The sequence below is a fragment of the Megalobrama amblycephala genome, linkage group LG13, assembly GCF_018812025.1.
Source record: "Megalobrama amblycephala isolate DHTTF-2021 linkage group LG13, ASM1881202v1, whole genome shotgun sequence".
In the NCBI taxonomy this organism is placed as follows: Eukaryota; Metazoa; Chordata; class Actinopteri; order Cypriniformes; family Xenocyprididae; genus Megalobrama; species Megalobrama amblycephala.
The window spans coordinates 10,151,579-10,166,123 of NC_063056.1; the positions used below are offsets into that span (position 1 = coordinate 10,151,579).

Below are 14,545 nucleotides of genomic sequence, written 5' to 3' on the forward strand. Positions count from 1 at the left end.
GACACATTGAGAAAATACGTCTTCCAAATGTAAACGCACACATCAAATAGACATCTCTGAGGTGCACGTGTGCTATCAGAGAAACAGTAAAAAAAAAAAAAAAAAAAAAGTAAAAATTCCTGGCTATGGCCAAAATTCAGGTACGTCTACCGACTAGCCAATAAAAATGCAAAATGAAATGGCGTATTGATCAATGCGACATGGGCCCTGTACCAAATGGCACACTTCATGTGGACTTTCGGTCTCGTGGACTTAAATTGCACGTGCTCGCTGAGTCTACGAGTCCGTAGGCCGTCCCATTCAGCATTTTAACGCTCTGAAGTGTGCTCAGCAGCGCCCCCTTTGTACCCTTGAAGCGGTCTTCCGTGAAGCCCGCATGCAGGCTCCGCACACTTTAACTATCCAGGAATCCTTGCGAAATGCCAATCAGACAACGGATGGGAGGAGATTTCGCTCAAGAGCAATTGATGACATGGCTGAGAAGAAAATATTTAAGTGTAGGTATCATTACGGTTTTTATGACCTAGGTGTACATTTTACCAGTTGTTACCTACAGTTTATACAAACATTATGGTCATCGACCAGTGGTTGATATCTCAAACATAATAATAGCTCGTTGAATAATACGATCGCATTATGATTCATTAAATAAATAGAACCAAATGTCAAGGCTTTACTGAGTCATATGTAAACCTAGTATTTATATCTAAATTCATCTGAAACTCATGCACATGTTTATTATGTGTTAAAATCTTAGTTCAAATGGAACATTATGTATTATTACAACTGTATACATTATTTAAATAAGCATGTATATATTGTCTAATGCCCAGGTGGCATAAGCAAAAGCAGGCTGTGTAGTTGACATGGAGATAATATTTTGCAACAACAACAATAGGCAGCATATTCCCCGAACCTGCAGCTCCTGTCAAAAAACAACCAGACTGTTATTTCCGGCGTGATGATCGAGTCTGTACCAAAAATACCTCTCAATGTGCCCTCGTGGACTCGCGCCAAGGGCCCTATTGGTCTGCACTACATGACGTCAAGTGTGGACTCTGAGGAAGTCCACAAGTCCGAAGTATGCCATTTGGAACAGGGCCATGGATGTTGCTTAATTAGGCCTACTTACCTGATGATCCATTTGCAAAATTGTCATGCCAAGTTGACCTCTTTTCCCTAGCCATGACCGTGTCCATATTCTCCTCTTTCGCTGCCTCCTCTTTTTTTCAGCGCATATAAAATTGCCAAAGTGATATTACCATAGAAACTAGTGGACTGCCGAGTCGCTTTCACCACAAAATGGCGGAAACGCAGGGCTGCAGCTGGGCGCCGGTGTTGCAATGGATTGTCGCTTCTTATTTTTTTACAGTCTATGGTATACACATATATACATATTCTTTGCTAATGCTGCGTTCACGGCACGCCACTTCGTATTTACCGGAATCTTGAAATGACAACACGTGACGTTATATTCGGAGCTGTTCAGCGGTCAGGTGGTATATCTGGGAGCTTTCAGAAAACTCCAAGTTTACAAGCTGTAATTACGAGCTCTATGAGGACATGAACGCTTTTTACAAGCTAGAATCTCGTAACGACAGGAATTACGAGGCCGCGTGAACGCACCTAGATAGATCGGAATTTGGATTTCGACTTCATGTGGTCAGCCTGACGTGTGGAACTCACCGAGGTCTGACGTGTGACATTTAATTTGGGAAATGTTGATGATAATTTTATTTTACAGTGGAAAGATGTTCTTAGGCATTATTGTAAACTTCAAAGATAAACAGACCTGCACTTATTTTATTTATTTATTTTTATTTTAATGGCCAAATTTCATATCCATAAATGTAAATTTCCAAGTAAAAAAAATATGTTTTATAGCATTTAAAAATGAAGTTAAATATTATATTGAGTCTTTATTACCCTCGAAGAAACACAAAGCTATTAGAATTTTGCAAGCATAGCCTACATTTTTTAATGTATTCCTATTTTATTTATACCCACCTCGTCTGGAACGCAGCATACTGTAACTAGCTTCGTAATTAGATAGCTAATTAGATAATGCTAATACGTATTAAATATGTTGATGTTGTTAACTTTAACAATGAGAACAAAGTATAACAATAATATTAATTTGCACGGTTTGTAGTGATATGAGCTAACTTTGCAATCGTTAGATTTAATCACCATTAACACATTTTTTGTAAAACTCTTTTTCAGTTGGTCAGAACAAAAGTGGCAGACAATTGTTTAGATGACATTTTCCGATGAAACTTATTATTTTGTTCGTACTTCCAAGACGTATTATTTGTAATTCCGAAATACAGTATTCACACCAGTGTGGTGACTGACAGAAAACATTAGATTTATTTGTGCTGAGGAGCCGTGCTGATGCACAACCCAATAAAATGATAATTCCACAACTAACTGCAATTGCAGTTTCAAACAGAGATGGCGACAAAGAGACAAAAGCTTTAAGGGGGGTATAATGCAATTTCATGTATTCTGACTTATTTACACTGTTAAAGAGTCGGATCCTCATGCTGAACATGGCCAAAGTTTCGAACGTATGACGTATGATGTTTCTGTGCCAAAAATACTCTTCCAAATCCTCATAAACTTTGCAGTCTTTTTTTTTTTTTTTTTTTGAGTATGGGACCATGACGTCATAAAGGTCGGAATTCCTTATACGGGCACTTCTCCCGGAAGAGCATGCACGCACACACCGACCAGAGTGAGAGAGGAAGTCGTCTGCAGTGTTGCACAGGTCACAGGACTTCACAAAATCAACAATGTCACCAAAGACGTGTGTTTTTGGTTGTGAGGGAAAGATAACTTTGCTTACCAAAGAACCCAGCATTAAGTGGAGCTGAGAGATTTGTGCTCACGCATTACATGATGCGCTCTCGATATTTGTTATTAAAATAACCACAGAAACTGATAGCTGCAATCACTTTTTTATTGGTTAAAATGAATGGAGAATATCTCATGTTTTTCCGTGGCTGCTCAAGCCCTCAGGATTGGCGCTTATGGTTTTATAAACAAAGCCCAGTTCCATACTGGATTTACAAATCGTTTGAAACTGAAAGATAGAGCGGTCACAGCAATAATGATCCTGGTCATGAGTCGGAACCACAGGTGGTGAGTAAAACTGCTTCATATGTTTTGTTGGCAATAGGTGCCTAAGTGCATATAATGTAAACAATACAAATGTAGTGAATTCATAAATTAATTATTCATCATTCACTATACCAGGGGTGGGCAAACTCGGTCCTAGTTTAGCTGCAACCCTGATAAAACTCATCTGTGTGTAATCCTGAAGATCTTGATTAGCTGGTTCAGGTGTGTTTGATTAGGGTTGGAACAAAACTCTGCAGGGACAGCGGCCCTCCAGGACCGAGTTTGCCCACCCCTGCACAATACGCTATATTCAATATAGTGATTCAAAAGTTATCCATGGATAATCCAATGGTGTATTGTGTGTGTTTATATACATTTGTTTAGCTGACCATTGATAGCTTGCAGATGAGCGCTACGCAAAAGCTGCGCATACTTGTCACTCTTTAGCGCCACTCGCTCGGCTGTTCTCGGAAAGATTCGGTGCGGCGTATGTATCTTTTATAAATATGACAAAATTAAAGACTTTTTGGAGATATGAAGGATGCACTACTACTCTATAGGTACTCAAGATTATCATGAGATTGGCAGAAACTGTGTGATGCATTATTTTACTAGTAATGCATTACTTTACTAGTTACTTTAAAATGTAATTGATTACGTTACTCAAGTTACTTGTAATGTGTTACCCCAACACTTGTTAAACAGTTATTCAAATTAGATAATATATAGATATTCACTTCATATTACATGTATTTTAGTTTGCACCCTTTTTATTTAAAATAATTTGCACACTTTTTTTTATTAAGGGTGAAGAGGATATTTTATTTACAAAGGTTAAAGGTGAAGGGGAACGATGATCCGCATTAGGAGAAGCAGTAGTTGCGGTTGTGCTTGTTGATCCACAAGTGCTTCAGTTTCGGATCGTTCATGTAGCGTTCAAGCAGCAACTCCTTTTCTCGTTGCTCCTTCTCCTTGATTATTTTCTTCTCCCCCTTTTTCTTGGCCTTCTCCTCTGCCCAGGTGAACAGAAAAGGTGGCGCTTTTCTTTTGCACTTCTCCTGGACGTTCACAGTGTGCTGGGTATCATTCTTGGGACCGTCAGGAGAGGTTACATAGAAGAGCTTCATTGTGAGCTCATCAGTTTTCTGAGAGGCATGGCCTTGAATGGCGCTGGAGTCTCCCATTTCACTGGGGTCCTCTTCCTCAAATTCCTGGACCTCCACCACTTCACTCTCCCATGCTTCCTCTGGCATCTCGCTGTCCTTCTCCAACCAAGCAATGATCTTTCTCTGTTTAATTTGAGCCTCTGGCGTTTGGGGGCGTGCAGACTTGAGTAAGTCGCTGGCCCGGAAGGTCTTCCCTGTGTACTCCACATACTCGTTCTCCTCATCCTCTATATCAACCAGCATGAGTTCTGGAGGCAGCTCAAACAGGGAAGAAGTGAACGGCTGAGGCTTCCGGCTGGGAGGACGTCGCAGAGCAACAACTTCATCAGGTGCAGGAGTCGGGCTCGGAGGAAGTCGTTTGGGATGACGCCCTTGGGATGAAGAAAACAAATCAGCAGCTGGAGTGGGGTGTGGAGCAACCGTCAACAGTTTGGGAGGATCCACTTGAGGTGCTGGAGCCAGTTTCTGAGGACTCACGGGTGGTTTTGTCACTGGCGGCAGGGGTTTGAAGTGAGCGGCTGGTAGAGAGAGGTGTTCGGAGACACTTGGAAGCATTGGTAGCTCTTCCTCTATTGGCTTCAAGAAGAAAGATCTGACTGGAGTATGCAGAGGTTTGACCTCCACAAGAAGTGGTGTTGGCTCTGTGGTCTTCCGTTGCTTCAGTTTTCTTCTCTTCCTTTTCTTTACTCCAGCTTCCCTAAGCTCACTTCCTCCCTCCATCAACTTTTCCAGACTGTGCATCTCTCTTTTTTTCAGATGCACACGTCCACTCTTCTTTATCATTTCAAGTCTGAGTGGCTCGCTCTCCTCTTCAGCCTCATCTTTATGACTGATCTTTCCCTCTATTTTCACCTCTCTTTCCTCCTCTCTCTCTCTAAGCTGGCACTTCTCAGGTACCTTGCGGCGTCTCTTCCTGCACTTCCGGTCATTGGCAGTGAAGTCGAAGGCCTCACACTCCTCTGGAAGTTTCTTTACTGCCGCTAATTCTTGTGCTGCACATGACTGTGTCTCCCTTCTGCGCAAGAAGTGAGCGAAACGCTCAAACAGTCGTCTAAAAACGCTGCTAAACAGAGCCATTAATGGACACTGAATGCTGCAAGCAAATTCAATATTTGTCGTCAATATCTGTAGAAAGTCACAAAAGTCTTTCGATCTGTTCACTCCTAACACACCAACAGCAGACCAGAGTCAGAGCTGCAGTTTAGAGCTGCCAGAATGGAATCTCCACTATGATGTCACAACAGTGATCTCTACCTTACTGAGGGAGAACTCTGAACAATGTGAGCAGCTCCAGAAGCAGCAAAGACACACTCACACTAGTGGCACCAAATAAAATACTGACTGTTTCCAAACAAGTTTCCTCAAACACTCCTCCTGCCCCTGAATATTAAACTGATATAGTAAAAAAAAAAAAAAAAAAAAAATTAACTTATATGAAACAATAATTATAATATAAAACAATACTGTACAACAGTAATATTATTACAGCTTTAAATAACTTTTTTCAATTTTATTATATAAAATAATATTTAATATATTTTAATGTTAATATATTAAAAATATATAAAATAATATTAAATATATTTTATTTTATTACATATATTTTAAATATATGTAATGGCAAAGCTGAATTATCAGCATCAATCATTTAGTGTCACTTGATCCTTCAGAAATCATTCTAATATGCTGATTTGCTGCTCAAGAAAAAAATCTTATTATGCTGAAAAATATTTTCTATTATTATCACTTGTTCTGCTTAATATTTTTGTGATACTGTTTGTGAAATGATTCTGTCCTGGTGTATGTTCCCTCTGTATGCCCCGCAAAAACTATATTTCCCATCGAAGATGATTAAATGTAATATTTATTTTTTTATTTTATTGTCTGCACTTTGAAGACGAGCTGAAGAGTACTACTATCTTATAAAGATTGAGAACACTGCATTTAAATTCTGTTAAAGGTGCCCTTGAGTGATTTGAAAAAACATTTTAAATTGTTCCCTGATATCTACATAGAGGGTATGTGGCTTTTTTATGGCCGAGAATTGTCCAGATATGGTTTTACAGCTCCATTTATAACCCCACAAATAGCCCCTAGAATGAAAAGGTCTGTTTTTGCCTTATTTGGAAGGCTCATGAATAGTAATATGGTGCTCCGCTCTGATTGGCTGTTTCACTGTTCGGCTCCTTCCAGTAGCTCACACTGATAGCGAACAAATCTGTACTGTACGGCGTGAACGATGGAGAGTTTTGGTATTCAACCTTATATGTTTGAGCCTGTTTCTGACGAAGATGCAGATGTAGAGGAACAACCAATTTTGTTGCGATTGGCCATAGACGTTTCTGAGTGGTAAGTTAGTCTTTATTTTCAGTATGCACCTGCAAAACGTAACTGTTACGTCAATGGAACTAGCATATAGCGTTAACTTTACACTATAACTCATAACGTCAGTATTTGCAACTTTGTTTTTAGCATTGTAAAAAAAAATAATTGTAATAATGTGTCGCTGTATGGTTTTACAATGATAGCTTCTTCACTTTGCAATAACAGCTCTAAACAACGAACGAAAATTTGTTTCTAATATATTGACATTACCGATATTATTTTAAATTTGATTTATTTAGCCAACCAAAGTAAAGCATAGAAGACATTCCAAAAAAGCAGTGTCATGTTTACTACTCAGCTGCCGTAGTGTGATTACGATTTAGCTATTAGTAACAAAAACTTACATCGTCTATAAATATCTTTTTCCACAGGTGTACGCATACAAGTCATACAAGTTCTCAAAAATAAAAATATTTGAAAAAAAGTGACTAAATGTCTTGTCAAATGACTATCGTTTCAGTTTGAACGGTGTAGAAAGTTAGCTAGAAGGATCGAGTATCTGTAGCTATCTGTAAGCAAATAAACTAACATAGTTAGCTTCGGTGTAATGTGTTGTTGGTTAAATATAGGTCTAATTATATCCGACAAAAGAGAATTGGCATATGTATCTACGGTTATGTTATAGATTTATATAACAAAGACAGTAATAAATTTTAACCTCACCGTTAATAGTAGTTACGTAAACTTTGCTATTTGTTACTGTACTAGCATCTTGCATTAGATCTAGACAACACTGGGTACATGGTCGTTAATGTTGTTAGCTCACTAAGAAACTTTACATTTAATCAGAAATAGTTTCTACAGCCAAGATGTGGATAAAAGCACTACTTACTGCTTGCGGGAATATAGTTGGAATTACCCCTTTCTTCAGTGTCAAACGCTGAGCGAAGCCTGCTTGATATTGTCCCAGGTTAGAAAAGCTGTCCGTGGTGAAATGGGCAGAGCAAACTAACAACTTTGAGTTAAATTGTTCCGGTATCCGGTTATAGATAAACATCAGCCATGCCTTTTGACAGTTTTTTTCTGGAGGAAGACTATGAAAAGTTTTCACATCCCCTTCACAGCCTGGAACATAACATTTATTTCCATGATCTGCCATTTTCGCTGTTATCCTCGCTTGGCTTGTTTCTTCACTCTGCTTGCAGAACTTCCGATGATTCCGCTGGGCGGTTCCGCCTGGCCTGGATCATGAGCATATGCAAATATTGGGGGCGGAGTCCCCGACTGTTACGTAACAGTCGGTGTTATGTTGAGATTCGCCTGTTCTCCGGATGTATTTTAAACAAATGAGGTTTATATAAGAAGGAGGAAACAATGGGGTTTGAAACTCAGTGCATGTCTTTTCCATGTACTGAACTCTTGTTATTCAACTATGCTAAGGAAAATTCAATTTTTGATTCGAGGGCACCTTTAAATAGTTAATGCAACTTAAAACAATTAGGCCTATATTTTATTAACGAGGAATTTAGTTTTATGTTTGTCTGGCTCAACATTTTTGAGTAAACGCTCCTATTTAAATGATTATTTTTAAGTTTACTGAGCAACGTAAAGTGACGTCATCCACGTCACATCGTTGCTCTAAATGAGAAGAATCCAGACACCAAAAGAATACGCAATTGTATTTGATGCAATCCCTACAGGTTCACTTCAAATTCTAAAACACATATCATTCACAGATATTAGTGCTGAATTTAATAGAATTTTTATTGGAGATACAGACATTACAAAGAAAGAATACACCAATAAATATATTAGAAATCAAATTTCGTGCTCAGTTCCACCTGCTGCAAAGTTTTTTTGGTATTCAACCATGGGTGATTTAAATTGGGAAAAGGCTAATACTACTATTTATAAATACTGTATTAATAATAAAATAAAAGAAGTTTCATTTAAAATTTTACATCAAATTTATCCTGTTAAAGATACGCTAAGGAGATTTAAAATAAACATAGAAGAGTCCTGTGTCTTTTGCCAATCAAATAGGGAGACTATTTTTCATTTATTTTATCACTGTGTGTACACAAAAAAATTTTGGTCTGATTTGGAAGAATTTATAATCACAAAATTGAATGTAAACATCAGAATCAATATTTTTGATGTCATGTTATACTTTGATTTATGTGGTTTGTCCAAAAATGTAATTTTTGTTATTCAACTGTTTATTATCTTCGGAAAATACCATATTCACAAATGTAAATGGTCTAATTCACAACCTTGCTTTAATGTATTTCATCTGGACTTTAAATCATATTACAAAACAATAGAAAACATGCAAAATATGAAGGCTAAAAGAACATTTCATCTCCTGAAGGAACTGATTAATTTTTAATTTTCCCCTTCTATATATTATATTAATATGTAATTATCCTCTGGTCTGTACATGTCATTTTTTGTTGTGCAGGTTGCACAGTATTTGTAGTGTTCTCTGTACCTATTGTCCTGTGCATTGTTCATAATAAAGTTCGTTAAAAAAAAAAAAAATGAGAAGAATCCATTTAAAAAAAAATAAATAAAAAAAAAATGAGAAGAATCCATTCAACATGGCGGACACTCGCAAGCGACCGGATAAAACTTAATGGAACAACTTGTAAGTAAATCAAAACATATGTGAACATTTCTTATGTTTTTTTTTTTTTGTGTGTGTTTTTTTTTTTAATGTTGTAAGAATGTCATGTTAAAGAAGTTTTAATCACTGTTTTTACGCAGCGCGGTAAAGTGCGGCATTTCCCCAGTGCTTTTGAATGCGCATTTTGAATGCTATTTTAGCGTCACTGCTTATAGTGTAGTTTTAATGTCAAAGCAGGGCAGTAATGTTAACGTTAGCTGGTATTTTTTCAGTAATCGCAGCCGTACGGTTTGAATGTTGCTTTAGTTAAGTTAACTGTTTAGGGCTGCGTTTCCCAAAAGCACCTTGAGCTGAGTCGATCGTTGAGCCCATTGGTGGCAAATGCTTCTACGATCAACTTATACTTACGATGCTTTTGGGGAAACGCAACCCTGCTAAAATGTGATTTTATTTGGTCTGATGTATTATTTCTACATGCAAAAAAAAAAACTAGCCGCTAACACTAACTTCATCCAAGATAGGTGCTAATACACATACATGAATTTAGTAATATATTGGATATTAATTTTACAAAAGAAATTTTGTAAAATTGTAGTAAAGTTAAAATCATTATTTAATTGCAGGTTGAACTGGATGTTGAATACTAAAGAGTGAGCCTCAACACTTAAAGGGGTGGTTCAGTGTTTTTTTTTTTTTCTAGGCTTGATTGTGTTTTTAGGGCGCAGTTTAACATGTCTTAATGCTTCATTTTTTTGAAAACGCTGTATTTTTCATATATTTTACCTTTATTCTACATCTCTGTTTCCATTGTCATATGAACGGCTCGTTTGAATTCCTGCTTCTAAGATACCACTCCCTCTGAAATATGCAATGTTCTCAGATAGGTTAGCAGGTTGGTAGCTGGCTCAGTGTATCGTGATTCGCTGAAGCATCTGGAAACGCCACGCCCCTTACCATTAGTTGTTACCAGAGCCGTTACATGTGCTTCGGTGAAAATGTAAATAATGGTGTCTATATTGCTGTATCAAATTGAGCCCGAATCAGACCCAGATGAAGAGAGTCAAGCAGAAGCTCTGCAATCGTGGCTTTTTAAGGACGTTTATGAATGGTATTTCATTTTGTATTTGTGTCAAAGTGTTTAGATATGCTGTCACTGCTGTCTGTTAGCTTTCAATATACGGTTTTATCCTGATTAAAGCTTTACTGTAGCCGAATACATGACTGAGTAGTAGCATTTTTGTAAAGATAGCGTTTAATTTATAGCATGAACAACTGTTTGTCTATCAACATAGAAGTTTGTTGGAGAAGAATGCACTAGAATTTAGCTAAGTGGCTAGAGAAGCAAAAACTTGTTGCTCTTTGTATATGTCCTTGATGCAACCAAAAATAGCAACAGAACTATATGTTTAAAATACATGGACAAACAATAAAACGTACTTACAGTTTGGGGCCCATAAACAGTAGGGCTGGGCGATATATCGCATGTGATTCTCACGCGCATTTCGTCAGTAAAGCCGGTTCCCTGATTACCGCTAAATCGCTGATGAATCGACTTCGATACTGAACGCGATATTGCGTGGCTTGTCCGTGAACTACGGCTCTGTCTATTAAAAGGCGCTCCATTTGAAAGTAGGTGATGGCGATTTAGCCGTAATCAGGGAACCGGCTTTACTGACGAAATGTGCGTGAGAATCGCATGCGATATATCGCCCAGCCCTAATAAACAGCAGCTTCTGCTTTTAAAGTGGGAACTTTCGGTAAAGGTCTTTGTGCAAATCCAGCATTAAACTCGTGTAGATTCTGGAAGCTGTCTTCAGCGCCACATCCAGTGTAGAAAATGTCACAGATTATAAAGGGTTCTATTGTCTTTTGATGCGTCGCTCGCGTCCGGTGTACACTACTCTTCTGCTTCCATTATGCTGCGCCACATGGCCTCACCCACTTTGTTGCGTTTTGCCGGGTTTATGATGTCACCAACCCGGGAAGAAGCTCATTGTAGTCCAAACCGGTCGTTTTTGTAGGCATTAAACTGCCATAACTTTAAAAGACAATATCTCCGTTTGCATTGAACTTTCAGCACTGTAACTTTGCAGATACTGTTTATGCTCAAGCAGCAACATTACACACTAACTAAAGTTAAAAAAGTGAAATCGCAATGAACCACCCTTTTAAAGAATTAGTTCACTTCTGATTGAAAATTTGCTGATAATTTACTCACCCACATGTCATCCAAGATGTTCATGTCTTTCTTTCTTTCTTCAGTCGAAAAGAAATTAAGGTTTTTGATGAAAACATTCCAGGATTATTCTCCTTATAATGGACTTCAATGGCCTCCAAACGGTTGAAGGTCAAAATGACAGTTTCAGTGCAGCTTCAAAGAGCTTTAAATGATACCAGACGAGGAATAAGGGTCTTATCTAGGGAAACGATCGTTCATTTTCTAAAAAATACAGATGTATATGAACTTATGGAAGGAACGCAGCGCCAGTTCTATTTTTCTGTAAGTAGAATAGGAAAGGTGTAGGACATACAGCGTAAGCTTTTTGTACAATACGGAAGACGGAAGCACTCGCAAGGCGATCATTTGTGTTTATAAAGCATATACATTTGAATTTTTTAGAAAATGACCTATCGTTTCACTAGATAAGACCCTTATTCCTCGTCTGGTATCGTTTAAAGCCCTTTGAAGCTGCACTGAAACTAATTTTGACCTTCAACCTTTTGGGGCCAATTGAAGTCCACTGTAAGGAGAATAATCCTGGAATGTTTTCATTAAAAACCTTAATTTCTTTTCGACTGAAGAAAGAAAGACATGAACATCTTGGATGACATGATGGGTGAGTAAATTATCAGGAAAATTTTATTTCAAAGTGGACTAATCCTTTAAGGTAACTTCTGTTTGATTTGCAAGTTGTATGATGTCTCCTCAGATAACAGGACACAGACTAGTCTGTCTCTTTTCCAAATCCATTGTTGGTTATATACTTACTTGTGTGTTTGTGATTTTCTAGGTTTGTGCTGAGTTTCACTGTATCAAAGAAAGCGACTCACACTAGCAAGATTTCAGAGACGATGCATGACATTGAATGTTTATGATCTTCCGGTGAGTTCAGATTTGTCCACACTAACTACCTCAGTGTATTTAAAATAAAGTTGGCTTGCTTGTTTAACATGTTAATTTTCGTGTTTACATGTCAACAGGAAACAAGCTCTTTGTGCTCTCCCAGTGTACGTGTGAGGATGACCCACAGTTCTTCAAGACTTGAAATGTAAGTATTCAGTGCATTAATTGAACTGCTAGTAACAGTAAATATAAATGTCTCGTAAGTTAAAGCATTAGTTCACTTCAAAATGAAAATTTCCTGACAATTTACTCACCCTCATGTCATCCAAGATGTTTATGTCTTTCTTTCTTCAGTCAAAAATAAATTAAGGTTTTTGAGGAAAACATTCCAGGATTTTTCTCCATATAGTGGACTTCACTGGGGTTCAACTGGCTGAAGGTCCAAATGTCAGTTTCGGTGCAACTTCAAAGAGCTCTACATGATCCCAGACGAGGAATAATGATCTTAGCTAGTGAAACGATGAAATTTCTATAAACAAACATTTATATACTTTTTAGCCACAAATGCTAGTATTGCACTGCTCTGCGATCTGCCACCTGCCACGCATTACGTTAGAAAGGTCACACGTCACGTAGGCGGAAGTACCGTGGTAGGGCAAAAAACATCTAATTTTCTCCTCCAACTTCAAAATTGTCCGATATCATTGTTTTACCTTTTTTTTTTTTTTTTTTTTTTTTTTTCGTAAAGGGCGTTTGGCTTAGTCTTTGCATGTTTGCTTTGTAGACACTGGATCAGTACTTCTGCCTACGTCACGCATGACCTTTCCAACTTGATTACGTTATGCATGGCACATCGCAGAGCAGTGCAAGATGAGCATTTGTGGTTAAAAAGTATATACATTTTAATTTTTTTTTAGAAAATGACAGATCGTTTCGCTAGATAAGACCCTTATTCCTCATCTGGGATCGCGTACAACTCTTTGAAGCTGCACTGAAACTGCAATTTGGACCTTCAACCCTATATGGAGAAAAATCCTAGAATGTTTTCCTCAAAAACCTTCATTTATTTTCAACTGAAGAAAGACATGAACATCTTGGATGCCATAAGGGTGAGTAAATTATCAGGAAATTTTCATCTAATCCTTTAAACTTACAGTTTTACCCTCTATGCTTATTCCAGGAAGAGTTGGCCGAGCCAGAAATCACTGACATCAACTGACACAAACATCACTCATGTTGATTTTGTCATCATGGACAACGAAACAACTATGAGCCCTGCAAACACTGCAGTGTGATGGAAGATGATCTTCCAGTGTGTTTGACATGTTCAGAAATACAGTCACAAGATTTAAAAAAAAGTTGAATACACTGTAAACCATAATACTCAAAATACTTAATTGGTTTGAGTAGGACAAACTTAAATTTAACAAATTAGTTAAGTTAAATGAACTGTTATGAGTATTTACACTGTGTGCAGAATTATTAGGCAAGTTGATTTTCTGATCATATTTTTTTTTCCAAGCACATTTTACCAATTCCAATCCACATCAATCTTAATAACTACTATTAATATTGTTTTTAATAATTTATAAGTGATATATAATTGTTCATGAAGGCTGGAAATGAAAAATGCCTTATATTCAGGTGTGCAGAATTATTAGGCAGGTTTTCTTTTACAGGCAAAATGAGCCAAAAAAGAGATTTAACTCAGACTGAAAAGACAAAAAAAATTAAATACTCATGAGAAGGACGCAATACTTATGCAATACTAGAAATTGCAACGTTAAAGCATGACCAAGGGACAGCAAAATGCTCATTGGGTCAGCGGAGTCATACAAAAACAGGTGGAAAAGAAAAGACACGTTAACTGCAAAATAATTAAGAATTAAGGTGAAGAATTAAGTGTGAAACCATCAGGAACCCTTTAGTCTCCAGCGCCACCATTTTCCAGAACTGCAACCTACCTGGAGTCTCCAGAAGTGCAAGGTGTCAGGATCTCAGAGACTTAGGTTAGCTAAAGAATCCTAAAAAATGACCCGCTCTTAATAAGAATCACAAGCTGAAGTGTTAGAAAATAAATGAAGACTGGGTTTTTATAGGCCTTATAGACAGACAGATTGAGAGTGACTCTTGAAGGACCAGCACCACATACTCTTGTACCACTGTTTGAATAATTTATCTTCCAGAATCCGGCAGTAAGGTGTGGGAGTTCACTTTTAGTCCATCTCTTATCCTGAAATG

The 14,545-nt window shown here is 37.6% G+C and overlaps 1 protein-coding gene and 1 long non-coding RNA gene across 2 annotated transcripts; one reads left to right on the top strand and one right to left on the bottom strand.

The window, feature by feature from the left end:
- Positions 1–3,940: 3,940 nt before the first annotated feature.
- On the bottom strand, positions 3,941–5,669 carry LOC125243872. Its single transcript, XM_048153716.1, has one exon. It carries the CDS (start codon positions 5,364–5,366, stop codon positions 3,987–3,989), a length of 1,380 nt encoding a protein of 459 aa, XP_048009673.1. The 5' UTR covers positions 5,367–5,669; the 3' UTR covers positions 3,941–3,986.
- A 668-nt stretch (positions 5,670–6,337) lies between these two features.
- Positions 6,338–13,725, top strand: LOC125244135. Its single transcript, XR_007179235.1, has 4 exons — positions 6,338–6,638; positions 12,252–12,343; positions 12,442–12,509; positions 13,485–13,725. It is a non-coding gene; the product is annotated as an uncharacterized LOC125244135 (long non-coding RNA).
- The last annotated feature ends 820 nt before the right edge of the window (positions 13,726–14,545 follow it).